Genomic DNA, 14,213 nt, shown 5'->3' with positions numbered 1-14,213 from the left:
TTTTAGATTCTTCTTGATAAAAGAAACAGACAGAAGACCTAAGCCAGTCTACTCAGGAAAACAGCCATAGGAGTTAACCTCAGACACTTAATCTCACAAGTAATCATTTGTAACCCTTTTAGGCGGACAAGCTTTCACCTTCTTTCTGAGGGATACCCATTCCCTTTCTCCAGTACAAGAACACAGAACACCTGGATTAATTCCACCCCCCTCCACAAACAGGTATTTTCCCACTATAATACTACCTGCCTTTCAGCAAGGTTACCACATCCTAGGATTGCCACTGGAATGTGTTCCTAAATGCATTAACTCCTAAAGCAATAAGACTGAACCCAAGTTCAAGCGCATAACATTTCTAATTTACCCCTCTCGCCTTTAATTTCTAGTTAAGAGGTATTGGTATTTATTTCTGTTTATGTCACAAAAACTACCACAATAAAAATATAAACCCAAACTGAACAGTAGCAACATGGTAAGAGTGATGCAAGAGTGAGTAGCACACAGAGCCTGTGATCAGTCACTATGGAGAGCACTGTGAGAATGCTGACTGGTGCCATAGCCCATGCCTGGATTGTGACTACAGTGGGATCAATGTTGCTGGGTTCATAAAAGGAGACCCTGCTGAGACACAGCTCCCGCCCGTCCCCGCCTAAAAAGAGAGGCATAATTTGGAGGAAAAGAGGCAGGAGATTTCCCTGCCATTTACTATACCCAGGGCAAAGCTCATATTCTCAAAAAAAGCTACACCAGAGGAACAATCTAGAAATATGAGTGGGTTCTTCTATCCTGTCACTTGGAAGCTGCTAACTTTTCCACCTTTCAGTCCCACCACTTGAGATGAGAATTACAGCCTTTCCAAGGTATTGATTTCTGTTTATTTATTTAAATGTCTCCAAGGTTGTAAGTGAGCTGTACCATGGACCAGCCTGCCCTCTCCTTTTTTCATTACTAGCCTGGTGTGTTTTGTCTGGCGAGCTGGGTTTGATTCCGCGCTCCCCCACATGCAGCCAGCTGGATGATCTTGGGCTCGCCACAGCACTGATAAAGCTGTTCTGACTGAGCAGTGATAACAGGGCCCTCTCAGCCTCACAGGGTGTCTGTTGTGGGGAGAGGAAAGGGAAGGCAACTGCTTTGAGACTATTTTGGGTAGGGAAAAGTGGTATATAAGAACCAACTCTCCTCCTCCTCTTCCTCTCCACCATGGTGTCTCCCTTTCACTCTTTCCTATGGTTGCCAACAGGGCAGATGGGACAGCCTTTTGCTCTAATAAAAAAGTTTAAGCTTTTCATGTATTAAATAACCACCAGATCAAAATGCGAAGCATGCATACTGGATGCAAGAAACACTTCTGGGTAGCAGTGTGGGTGAACAACATCTTGGGATACTCGTGGACTGTAAGCTAAATATGAGCAGATAATGTGATGTGTCAGTAAGAAGGCAAATGTAGTCTTAGGCTGTATCAAGAGAGGCATCACATCAAAATCACAAGCTGTCATAGTCCCACTGTATACTGCATTGATCAGACCCCTGTGTACAGTTCTGGAGGCCTCACTTCAAAAAGGACATGGACAAAATAGAGAGGATTCTGACAGTGACAAGAATGATCTGGGGCCAGGGGACCAAACTCTATGACGAAATGCGGAGGGAATGTTAGCCTGGAGAAGACAGGTTGAGAGAGGACATGATTGTTCTCTTTAAGTATTTGATATGTTATCACTTGGAGGAAGGCAGGGAAAGGTTCCTAATGGCAGCAGAGGATAGGACCTGCAGTAATGGCTTTAAACTAAGTAGGCTGCTACTGGTTTAATATCAGGGGAGGGAAATCACAGTCAGAGTAGTTCAGCAGTGGCATCGGCTGCCTAAGGAAGTGGTGAGCTCCCCCTCACTGGTGGTCCTCAAGCAGCTGCTGGACAGATACTTACTCTGGATGCTTGAGGCTGATCCTGCATTGAACAGGGGGTTGGGCTAGATGGCCTGAATAGCCGTCTCTATGATTCTTTGATACTATTAAAGGGATAGCTAGAGGATTAAGCTTAAAAATTGGCAACCCGGCTGAATCTTCCACTGCCCTCTCCATGAACATCTGAAGTCCTTCCAGCTTCTTCTTTTTATTCACATGTCTCCTCCCTGTCTGTTTGCTTCATCACAATGTGATCTATAGAGAATATTGACCTAGGCCTCAAGGAAATGTGCTGGATCCCATCTGGCATAACTACATTATCCACTTGAATTGTTTTTGTTGCTGATGCCGTCGTTTTAGGCACGGCTTCCCTTAAATGTTGGTGCTGAAAATTCACCTTTACTCTCTAGCTACCATCACAGATCATAGTCCTCAAGGTTCTGAGGTGAGAAGGAGGATTATGACGAGAACATTTGAGTAATTGTGCTGTGTGTATGAGGCACAGGTTACACTGGGCCTCTAGCCTTTTAAGTTTTTAGATGGGACTCACAGCCTTTCTTAGAATGTCCAGCAGGTGTCACTGCCTGCCTAAAAAAAACCAGGGGGGAGTACAGCTAAAATATTGGACAGCTGAAGCAATTGCCAAAGAACAAACCAATTAAGCTTCAGCACTGTAGGATACAAGACGTCATATGCTAGTTGCTTGGTGCTGTTTCCTGCAGGGTTTCTTAACCCAAAGCAGAAGGGCTCAAAGACAAAGAACAGACATTCACTGACCTAAGGAAAGCACTATAGACATATGGTTTGTAAGGGTATTCCTATAGTATGCGCAATCAAATAAAATCCTTCAGCAAGCAGCCTGTCTGCTGTTATGATTAAAATACCTGGCTTAATTCACACAGGAACACAGACACATACGTAGAACCCCCCTGGCAAACAACTGCCTTTTGACCCACTTCTACTATAATATATAAACTGCAATCATACTCCACCTTGAGTCTGAGGAGATAAGGTGAGATAGAAATGTTTTAAATAAGTCAATACTCCTGCCCCAAATACTTTTATTTTTATTTCCTTCATCTGAGGAAACAGACTACAGGCCATTCATGTAAGTGTACGTATTAGCAGCGGCACCTGTCCATTGGGCAGCACAGGCTATAGGACACATGGGTTTCACAACACAGGGTATCCTTGTAATCACTCTGCATCATGAATCCAACTGTATTTATTCCATATTATAGAGCATATGGATAATCTAGTCATGCCACCCACACCCTCAGGCACTGCTTAAGCCTAAGCATTTACCTGACCTTTTTCTAAATAAGACCAATTCTCATAGTCAACGGTAATTTCTGGGTAAAATAAAATAAATGACTGGCATTTTGCTCATCACTTCCTCTTTGGTGTAGGACATTACACATCAGTGCAATCAAAAGACCACTTAACAGATCTTTACCTTGGGCAAAATGGTGATGGGCCACTAGGATCCAAAGCAAGGACATGAGCTGAAGACAGAAGCTTCTGAGCATGGTCAGCGTGGCCCCACCGAGATAGTCACCTAGAAGAATAGGAAGGCAAAGTTAGACCAGAACCAGCTTAGCATTTCTGTAGTGCTATCACAGAAATTCATAAGTTGAACACAGTAATTCGTACTGCAAGTTAATGTTCTTCTTCAAAATCTAGCCTGATCTCACATTCCTTTTCTTTCTCCTTGACACAATGAGGCCCAATGAGCTAGAACTGTGAATTTTCAGAGCTACTTGGAAAGATGCATCTTTCACATCACCATCTTTGAAATCCCTTCATCTTCCAAAAGAAGAAAACACCCCCCCCCCAGCTGATGCAAACCTGAGATCACCTCGAGGATCTCCTCAGTCATAGGGCTATTACTTAGAATCATAGAATCATAGAGTTGGAAGGGGCCATACAGGCCATCTAGTCCAACCCCCTGCTCAACGCAGGATTAGCCCAAAGCATCCTAAAGCATCCAAGAAAAGTGTGTATCCAACCTTTGCTTGAAGACTGCCAGTGAGGGGGAGCTCACCACCTCCTTAGGCAGCCTATTCCACTGCTGAACTATTCTGACTGTGAAAAATTTTTTCCTGATATCTAGCCTATATCGTTGTACTTGAAGTTTAAACCCATTACTGCGTGTCCTCTCCTCTGCAGCCAACAGAAACAGCATCCTGCCCTCCTCCAAGTGACAACCTTTCAAATACTTAAAGAGGGCTATCATGTCCCCTCTCAACCTCCTTTTCTCCAGGCTTTGAAGGTGTCACATTCTTGCCAGTGCAAACCTTCAGATATAACTTGATATTTCCTAGTAGGGGGGCAAACTGTAGAATGGAAACTTGCTGGCCTTTGCTAAAACTGTTCTTTGTGTGTTTGGACTTCCATCCACCATCTATCTTTCTGCCCTGATCTAGATCAGTGGTACCCAACCTTTTTATCACCGAGGACTGGTCAACGCTTGACAATTTTACTGAGGCCCGGGCGGGGGGGAGGTAGTCTTTTGCCGAGGGACGTTGCCACCGCCTGAGCCCCTGCTCCACTTGCTTTCCTGCTGGTGCCTCTGACTTCCCACCGCCCACTGGGGGGCGCTGCCAGCAGCAGCTGCGCAGTGGTACGGTGAGGGGAAGCCCCAGCCATGACGGCCGCTGGAGAGCACTAAAGGTGAGGCAGTGGCAGGGCAGCCCCCAAGGCAGGAGCTGGGGAGGAGGACGAGGAGCCACAGCCTGGTACCGACTGATCTACGGACTGGCCCCAGTCCACAGACCGGGGGTTGGGGACCACTGATCTAGATGGCCCAAACTGGCCTGTTCTCATCAGATCTTGGAAGCTAGGCAGGGTAGGCTGTGGTTAGTATTTGGATGGGAGACCACCAAGAAAGTCCAGAGTCATGACACAAAGGCAAACTATTTATAAATGTCTCATGCCTTGAAACCCCTGTGAGGCATCCATAAATGAGCTGCAATTTGATGAGGAACACACACACTATAATCTAACCTTCTAAAACAGGTTCTTAAGATGCTTTTGTTTATTTGTTGCAGTTGTATCCTACCCTTATAAAGTATTACGCCACCTTATATGGAATCAGACAATGGGTTTATCTAACTGCATCAAGATCCAATGTGGTGTGGCAGTAGTTAGATTAGAACTAGAAAAGCCCAGGTTTAAATCTGACTTCACGTTCACTGGGTGACCTTAGACAAATCCCATTCTTCAGCCTAACATATCTTACGGGGTGGCTGTGAGGATAAAATAGCGGATAAGAGAATCACACAGACTGGCTTGACCAACTTGGACAAAGGGTAGAATCAAAATGTGGATGCCCTTCATACTCCTGTTAGCAGCAGCTTTCCATTAAACTGGACAGGGATATTTCCCAGCTCTACAACCTAATTTTTTAATAGCAATACCAGGAATTGAATCTTGTAATATTTTCTGCATGTGAAATACATGTTTCACCACTCAGCAATGTTTCCCCCCCCCTTCTTCAAAAAAGAAGGCAAAAGGTTAGACTGAGGGAAAGCTCAAGACTTCCTGCTCAATTGTAGCCATGCAGTATATATTGACTTGACTCATGAATCTTCTGTTTTCTTTTTTTTTTAAAGCTCTGGCCAGCTAGAAAGTATGGGGGTAGCTTTCTTCTTTGTCAAAGCTTCTGACCATCAAAAGAGTTTGAAAGTGACTGAAGCCCACAGATGCGTCACAGAATAATTGTAATTTAATTATGCTTTGGGGGATCTAAAAGTTTTGTTTGGCTGGTGGAATACAAGTGGACTTCCACCCACCAGTACGAGGAACCTTGTTTTGATAGAAGAAACACATTCTATTAACAGATGCCTCTTTCTGGCAGTGGAAGGCTCCACCATTACTGGAACAGAACCACTGAATCCTTTTTATGAATTATTCACAATGTCTAGCTATGTGGGATTAACCATATTGACAGTTGGTCAATATGGTAATGACCATAATGAAAGACAGAGGCAGTCAATAAAGAATGAAAGATGGAATAAAGTTTTCTCCTAACCAAGGGAGAATCAAACACACCTTGTTGTTTCAAAGAGAACTTTAAAGTAACATTGAAGAATTTTTGCTTTCAAAGCTCCCACATAACTGTTATAAATTTAACAGGATTAAATGCTTCTCTTTACTCTTCACATATAGGCTTGACAGTCATTTCCTCTCTATAGGGAGCCCTGGGAACACTGGCTCATCCAATGATCTATTTGAGAGCCCTCTACCCCCCCCCCCAAACTACAGTTTCCAGTTCATAGGGTAGTTACACCATGAAGTGGCACATAACATGAAGAGAGTGAATAGCTGTGAGAGAGAATGTCAAGAATGTATTCTATTTACAAAGGTATATCAGGCAAGGTTTCAAACAAAAATCTTAATTGTGTATGATTATTAAAGGTGAATATTTTCATTAGACTCAAGCATACTGGTTACAGTCTGCTTCAATTAAGTACACCCTGTAACTTCCCTACATTCCCATTGCTGTTCCAATGGGCTGGGAGATTCTCTTTCACTTCCTGCCCTGAAATGCTGGGTTGTGATGCTCTGCATAGCTGAACAGCTGCTGCATATCAGGGGAGGGCAGAGTGATTCCTGTGAATCTTATAAAATAATTTATGGATTAGGGATGAACAGTTGGCAGCCAACCTCTCCTGAGCTGTAAGGACCCTGGCTGAATACCACATGTCATTGAAAAGGTCATTTCTCCCTTCCGTCCCAGTGCAGTCTTGAAAGCATGGCCCCTTGAGCACAGTGCCATCGTAATACAAATTTCTTGTTCTAATTATATTTCACAAAATGATGTACTTAAAGCAATAATTTCAGTACCTCAGTACATGCAGAGAGACACATCAGAATTACTTTTGTCACTTATGCAAGAGTAGGGAGAAGGAGGTCTCGATGTTTCAATAGAAACAATCTCATCAAATGTTTAAGGGATATGAGAGCATGGTGGAATGGAAAGAGCTATTGGTTTTAAAGACAACTAATTGTATTTTGAATTACTGGAAAGGAGGTAAGTAACTAAATAATCTCCTTGGGTCAAGTAGAATGGAAATCAGCAGGTGGAATTGAAGAATATGCATGTGTGAGTCATCATAGAGTCAAATATATTGGTCAAATATATTGGTTAAATAGCTGCATTTGAGTTCATGGATGATCTGTAAGATGAACAGTTAGCATTCTCTATTTTAAAGGTTACAGAATTAAGCTTTGAATGGAATTCTCTGCTTTTGAAACTGGAGGATGAATATGGAGGTTGAAATGATGGATGCTAAGGCGGATCTGGGGACTAGAGAAATACGTAGATATAATATTGGATAAGAATTAAATTGAAAACTTGGAGACAAGATCAAATTGATTATTGACTGAGATTTTGTATCTGGAAACAAAAGTAAAATCTACTCCTTATCTCCAAATAGGGATGCTATTCTTATTTATTAAGAACTTTTTGTGTTCAACCTTCCAGTGGTGACCAAATCTCTATCTATAATTTCATAATCATTACCTATACTCCCCTCTTTACCATAAAAAGGGGGTGGGGGACACACTATGTGACTGTAGATGAAAAACATTTGACTTTTATGGTAAAAATCAAGCCAACAGAATTAACATCATGACACCTTGCTGACCTTGGCACTGAAGGGCACCATGCAGACCATTTGACATGTTATATTTTTAGGTGTTTTAAGCAGAGCCTGGCAAAATCTAGTGTAAATTGTATATCATGCTGTACACAAGACAGGGATTTCTGACTGGTGTACCGCCAAAAGCTTGGCATACGAAATGACCCTCTATGAATTAAAAGGCAAATAAGACAGCCAGTGTGGTATAGTGGTGAGAGTTAGGTTAGTGCAGTGGTTCTCAACCTCCCTTATGCCGCGACCCTTTAATACAGTTCCTCATGTTGTGGTGACCCCCAATCATACAATTATGCAAGTGTTCTTCCACAGAAATTAAACTGAAATTGATCAATGGTGTGAAGATCCACTATTCATGATTGTATATAAATTGGCGGGCGCTTTCAGGAGGTGCATCAACAGTGGTGGCACCCCTCCCCAGCCAAGCTGCTTGCCCTGCCGTGACCCCTGTGAAAGGATCCTTCGACCCCCAAAGGGGTCACGACCCCCAGGTTGAGAACCACTGGGTTGGTGGGTCAGTCTAGGATCTCAAAAGAAGAGAATTGTTTATTGTACTGCAAAGGAGTCTCAAAGCATCATATAATCACCTACCCTTCTGCTCCCCAGAACAGACACCCTATGAGGTAAGTGGGGCTGAGAGAGCACCAAGAGAACTGTGACTGGCCCAGGGTCACTGCTACATGTAGAGAAGTGCAGAATTAAACCTGGTTCTCCGGATTAGAGGCAGCCATTCTTAAAGACTACACCACAGTGGTGCTCAAGGGATATTGTATTAGGATCTGGAAGACTCAGGTTGGAATCCCCTTTCTGCTAGGGAAGCTTGCTGGGAGACCTTGGGCCAGTCACACACTCTCAGCCTACTCTACCTCACAGGGCTGTTGTGAGGATAAAATGGAGGAGCAGAGAACAACAGTGAGAAAGGCAGGGTATAAATGGCATCAATCAATCAATAGGCGGCTGCTGCTGCTTTTCAACATCAATGTTAACTGGGTATGGAGTGTGACAGTATGAGTTTTGCATGAGCCCCTCTGATGTGGAGGGGAAACTCCCCTCTTCTATTTAGAGGCAGATGCAGAGAGGGCCCTGTGAAAGGCTCTAGGCGCCCCCCCTGCGTCCTCGCCTAGAATTACCTAACCCATGCGCCTGTCGTGCAGATGCCTGCTAGGGCCGGGCACTCCTTGCTTGCCCCGAAGCATCGCCTCCCGTCCAGCCCTCGGCGAAGGTGTCAGTGCATAAGGGGGGGGGGGGAGAATAGAGAAGCGAGCCACTCCCGCCCCCCCCCCCCACGCACACAGCCGCTTCGCTCGGCGCAACCCCACGTGCTCCCGCCACCACCGCCGCGGCCGCCGCCAGACACCAGCGGCATCCTCTTCGCCGAGAGCCCCACCCCAAGGTAGGGCAGACCCTCGCTGACTGCGCACACCCCCGCGGCCCCCTGCCAGGGCCGGAGCGGCTCCCTCCCTCCCGCCGCGCGCAAGCCTCGTGCCCGGGCCAGCCCCGAGCAGCCGCCCAACCACCGCCAACGAGCCCCAAAAATCCAGGCGCGGGGCTTGGGATGGCGCCGGGCTAAGCCCCCCCCCCCCGCCCGCTCCCGGCCAGGGCGCCTAAAGAGGTTCATGCGTAGGGCAGATGAGGCCGCCCCCCCCCTTTCCGCCGCGCTTTGCGAGCTGCCCTCCTCCGCGTGCGGCTGGATCCTCCCTTCCCAGACAGCTTCCCTCCCATTTCAGCAACAGCCCCCCCCCCCCGTTCCCACAGCTTTCCCCCGCGTGCCCCCGAGCCCCCTCCCGCGGCCCGTGCACATCCTTTCCATCTCGCCCCCCCCCCCGAACTTCCCCCTCGTCCTCACCTCGGCGATCGCGGCGGCGGCGATGGCTCCTGACTCTCCCCCGGGGGCGTGCCTGCCTGCCTGCCTGCCTGCCTGGGGTCTCGCGGGGGGGGGCTACCCCCACTAGCGCGGGGAAGGGAGGCGGCGGCGGAGGAGGGGGGCTGCCATGCTGCCCAGCCCTGCCCGGGCACGGCGGGTTAGGGAGGCGCGGCGGAGCTGCCTGCGAACCTCCCCGCTCCTCCGGCTGCTTCTCTTGCTGCTGCTGCTGCTGCTGCTGCGGCAGCCGCTGTTGCTGCCGTGCGCGCTCAGGCCGGCTGCCAGGGGCTGCGTGTGGCTACACATCCCTGCTCCCTCCCCGGGACATTCCGCCTCCCGCAGCCCGACTGCCGCGAGAAGGAGGGAGCCAGGGAAGCCACGGCTCCTAAACCGCGGCAGGACCAGCCCCATTGTCCCCCCCCCCCTCGCCGCCCCCGCCCGCCCCTCACCTGCGACGCCTTCAGCCCAGACTCGAGGGACGGGGCGGGGGGGGGGAGAGAGACAGGAGAAGAGACGCCTCTCCGCGGACCGGGAGCAGGATTGGCGCCTCCTCCCAACCAGGCCAGCGGCTCCTCGCCCTCTTTCTCTTCTGGCCTGGAATCGGCCCCATGTTCCGGCCTGCTGAATTCTGCGCTGCCGCCGCTGCCTAGCGTTAGCGCTCCGGGCTGGCCACCATGGCAGGGATGGCTGGGAGCGAGCGGGGGCTGTGTCGAGGGCTGCTGGGAGGCTGGGGCCCGCTAAGAGCGTGACTGGGCCCAACTACCCCCAGAAGTGCCCCAGTCGCCCCCTGACGCGCACAGGTATCTGATCTGACGCAAGCAACAAGCAGTGCTGCTTAACCTGCTTAACTTGGCCCGTGGAACTCTCTCCCACGGGATACTGGGCTCCCAATGAGTGGCTTTTAGCAAAGTATTGAGCAAACTTTCCTGTCTAAAGTTATTGATTTTTTTAAATGTACACAATAGCATCCAGCAAGTCCCTTCCATTTAAGTGGTTCAGGTTCAGGTTTTGCACATGCATTTTAGTGTTAGTTCTTTGGATGGAAGGGAAGGGGTCCGCCAGGTCTACTACCTCTGGCAGTCTGTCTGGCAGCCACCATAGAAAGATAGGATGCGGCCCTCCAGGAAGCCTTAGCTTTACCGGCTGGTAAGACGTAGGTTCTTAGCATTTGGGGGGGGGGGGCTCTTTTGTTACACCTCCTAAATGATTATTTTTTTCAGTCAAAGGAGAAATAATGCTGCATGGACAAATAGGGTTAGACTGACATCTTAGAAAGTGTAAAAACTAATGATGGGAGGGGGAAAAGTACAAAACAAAGCATAAACCTGGAGTGTAATGGCAATTTTTAATAGTTATGGAGGAGCCATTTAATGGGTCCCATATTGTCTGCTAGAAAGGGACTCATCCCAGGTTTGATTAAAAGGAGGGGAAAAAGAGGGGTTTTCTCCACTGTAGAAGTGCTTTACCCATGAAATCCAGAAATCTTACAACAAATAGTTTTCACACAGAGAACAGATTTCTTGTGCCCCTGATCCTTCCTACAGAGGATGGCAAAGAGCCTTATAAAGATTATCTGGAGCTTGGTGTCTTGTTCTACCTGCTGTCATTTTTCCATAAAAGTTTTTCAGACGAACATGTTGTCAGGTCAGAATTAGGTGGAGATTTGTGGTTGTCCCAGCGACAACTACACATTAAAAGACAAAGTCCTTTCTTGGTTGCTTTCTTGGAGGGCTACTTTTTCAAACTGCTGTCACCACTTATGCTAAAACACCAATTACCTGCTGAAATCAGCTGAAGTCACTTCCCTTTGTCTTGTGGGAAGAAAAGTACTGGTGTCACATCGCAGCTGCAATGAGAAAGAGCCAGGGCATCCTTTCCATTAAGACACACTCCATAGGGCAAAAAGAAAAGCACTTTGCCGCTCAGGAACTTTGTGAAATATGCTCTGCCTACTCTACTAATCCCTAGGAGGGGGGGGGGCAGCGGAAACCAGCTGGAGAAAGACCACAAACCACACTAAGCTGCCAACTCAAATTAGCGTCTCATAAATTGGCATACACTCCAGGTCAGTCTTGAGCGCGTGCATGCAGACACACACACATGGGCAGAACCAATGCCAAGTTGGGCTTTATGAATTGAAACAAATGTTCTCCCTACCACTCCCGTTCCATGCCCTCCCTCTTCTTTCCCCATTCCATCCAGGCCCACAACAAATACAAGAAGCCTGCTGGCCCTGCAGCAATGTAACCCAATGCCCTGCCATTGTCTCTCCTTCCCCATGGTCTATATTTGACTCTGCTGCTACACTGTTTGTGTGTGTGTGTGAGAGAGAGAGCGAGAGTGAGAGAGAGCACATGCATGCGCTTGCTGTGGTATTTGTTCAGCACTTCATTCCCCAGATGCCCTGGATTGCTTACAAATAGCTTCCCTGGGCAGTAGGTGTATGTATGTGCAAGAAAAGGAGGAGGAGAGAATGCAGGGGAAGATGGAATAGCTTCTGGCTCTTCGTTTATCATTTTTACCATTTCAGCTATCTGTCAACCTGTAGAGGCTAGTTTTCTTCAAATATAACTTTGCACATGCTGTTGCCTCTCCAATAGGTGTCAATCACCCAGTACCCCTGGACCCAAAAATTGCCTGTTAAAACTGGCAGTCTTTTTCAAAATAGGAAGAATTACAGATGAGATTATGGAGCTATGCAATCTGCTGCCTGTCACTGCCACAATGTGGTCAGGATTATGTAGGTTAATCCATGTTAGAGGGGAGGGACCGGAGGTGTTTATCATTGTATGGTTGGATTGTGGTGGGTGATTTTGTTAATTGGTTCTGTAGACTTGCAAACTAGTAATTGTGCTCAAGCTCTCACCCAAAGGCAGGGCTACTCCCCACTGATTGACCAGTGTGATCCAGATCACCGGTGTGTCACATGCAGAGTACAGCCGCACAGCATAAAAGTGCCTGCAAGGAAAAACCCTTAATTCCATACCCTCTGGCTATCCAGCCACTTTGCATGGTGCACAAACTCTGCAGGAAGCAGCTAGCTGCTGGACCCCTGTTATAGCTGCTTCTGTACATGAAGACACTCATGGACTTATAGTCACTGCCGTCACATTTGCTGGTTTCCTGGCTAACTGCCGGATACCCTACAAAAGAGATGCTTGGATCACTGATGTTCATCCACATCTGATTTGACAGTATAGCAGGATAAGGTCAGTGGGAAGAGAAAAGTGGTAAGAGGGGCATGGAACGAATGCGTTTTTGTTGTGGCCAATTCCTTGATGTCCTTTTCTTCATTAAACATGCCTTTTAAAATGATTTTTAAAAATGTACTTTAAACTTTCAGCATATTTTAAACAATAATCCTTCCCCACAACCGCTCCAAAACCTCCCAGGGGTGTTGTGTGAAAATTTGTTTCTTAAGAGCCTAAATACTAGTTGCATTTCCCCCAGGTTATTCTCAAGGCATGTGGATAGTTGTGTTTTGAGGTTCAGGAGGCCTGAATCAGACTGAGGCACAGGATGCAGAGAGTAGATGCCTGAAACCTAGACCTGAAGTAGTCTTTGCATGTTCTGTTTATTCCACGTGGAGCTGCACATGGACTACACATCACATTTGCACAGTGGGGCAAATATCACTACCCCCTCTCGGGGCTGTTCATGTGAGAAAAATTGCATGTGAAGATTTAAGTTCCCTTTCTCCATGTGTCACGGTCCTGATCCAAATTGTGCTTGTGTGTGATTGGGAAGCACAGCAGCTCAGAATGCGCAACTCCACTTAATCTGTGCATATCTCCAGGGAAAATGGAATATGTACTTAGGTCCTGAGTCACCCTGTTGAAATTGACACAGCATCTATGCCAAGGAAGTTTGAAGTTCACTCCTATGACATATTTACTCAAACATAAATATTACAGAGCTCAGTGGGACTGGCTGAGTCCTTAGTGTGTGGGTTTATGCCTTCCAATACAGGGGTTCATTCTCTGCCACCTCAGATATTTCAATCCCAGTTCCATATGCAGGTCCTTAAGATCTCCCGTGATACTGGTTGCAACAAGGGCTGCAGGAATTAATGTGCTTGTTGTGGTTAGAATAGTTGATAAGAGCCTAGGAGACCAAGATTCAAATCCCCCTGTTGCTCACAGGGTGACTTTGGGCCAATTATTCTCTCCTTCCTTCTCTGTTTATCTCTCACACAATTTAACGTACATCACAAGGTTGTTGTAAAAATAAAATGGAGGAGATGTATATAATAGGGTTGTACTGTACAAACTGGTTCACAAACTTACCTGGATAGACGACTGGGATGGTCTACTGCTGTGTATAGTATATTGTAGTAGGAACCTATTATGTAATGTGTCATGTTAATGTGTAAGCTATGCTTCAGTTATTTCTCATGGTTCTATTTATTTATTTGATTTTTATACCACTGCTCTTCCATTTAAAACAATAAAACCCCATAAAAACACTCTTTACAACAATAAAAAGATGGAAAGATGGATGGCAACCTCTTGCTCAAAATTTCCAATCCCCTCCCTCCCTCCTCCTTCCCCGTTCAACTGGAGGGTCAAGTTTTCTTCTGCTGGGAGTGAGGAGCCAGGCATCTAGACTTCTAAAATCCTAATGTATTGGTTGTTGAATGTCCCATTTTGTTGCTTGCATAGACTCACTATATGTAATCCACCTTAAGTCTCTGGGTAAACTATAAATAACATACATAAATAAATTAAATTAAATACCCTAAGCTTCTTGGTGGAATGAAAACCTAATTAAAATATTATATTATATTGAAGCT

At 46.6% G+C, this 14,213-nt stretch overlaps 2 protein-coding genes across 5 annotated transcripts in view; one reads left to right on the top strand and one right to left on the bottom strand.

Annotated features, from left to right (window-relative positions):
• DLK2 (delta like non-canonical Notch ligand 2) overlaps positions 1-10,164 on the bottom strand; it is a 34,720-nt gene extending 24,556 nt beyond the window's left edge. For 2 of the 4 annotated variants that reach the window (XM_077343315.1, XM_077343333.1), the window contains exons 1-2: positions 9,407-9,838; positions 3,357-3,458 (exon numbers count right to left, since the gene is read on the bottom strand). In XM_077343315.1, coding sequence (XP_077199430.1) covers positions 3,357-3,429 — 73 coding nt within the window. In that variant the 5' untranslated portion in view covers positions 3,430-3,458; positions 9,407-9,838. Of the gene's footprint in view, positions 1-3,356; positions 3,459-9,406; positions 9,839-9,870 lie in introns of those variants that run through there. The other 2 variants (XM_077343325.1, XM_077343341.1) reach the window with 2 other exon arrangements.
• The window catches only part of TJAP1 (tight junction associated protein 1), a 77,833-nt gene continuing 72,470 nt past the window's right edge, over positions 8,851-14,213 (top strand). Inside the window, exon 1 of the mRNA XM_077343029.1 lies at positions 8,851-8,953. The gene's annotated coding sequence lies outside the window, so the exon portion shown is untranslated. The remainder of the gene's footprint in view (positions 8,954-14,213) is intronic.

This window comes from Paroedura picta, chromosome 1 (genome assembly GCF_049243985.1).
Source record: "Paroedura picta isolate Pp20150507F chromosome 1, Ppicta_v3.0, whole genome shotgun sequence".
NCBI lineage: Eukaryota > Metazoa > Chordata > Lepidosauria > Squamata > Gekkonidae > Paroedura > Paroedura picta.
This window is presented reverse-complemented; position numbering and strand designations above follow the sequence as displayed.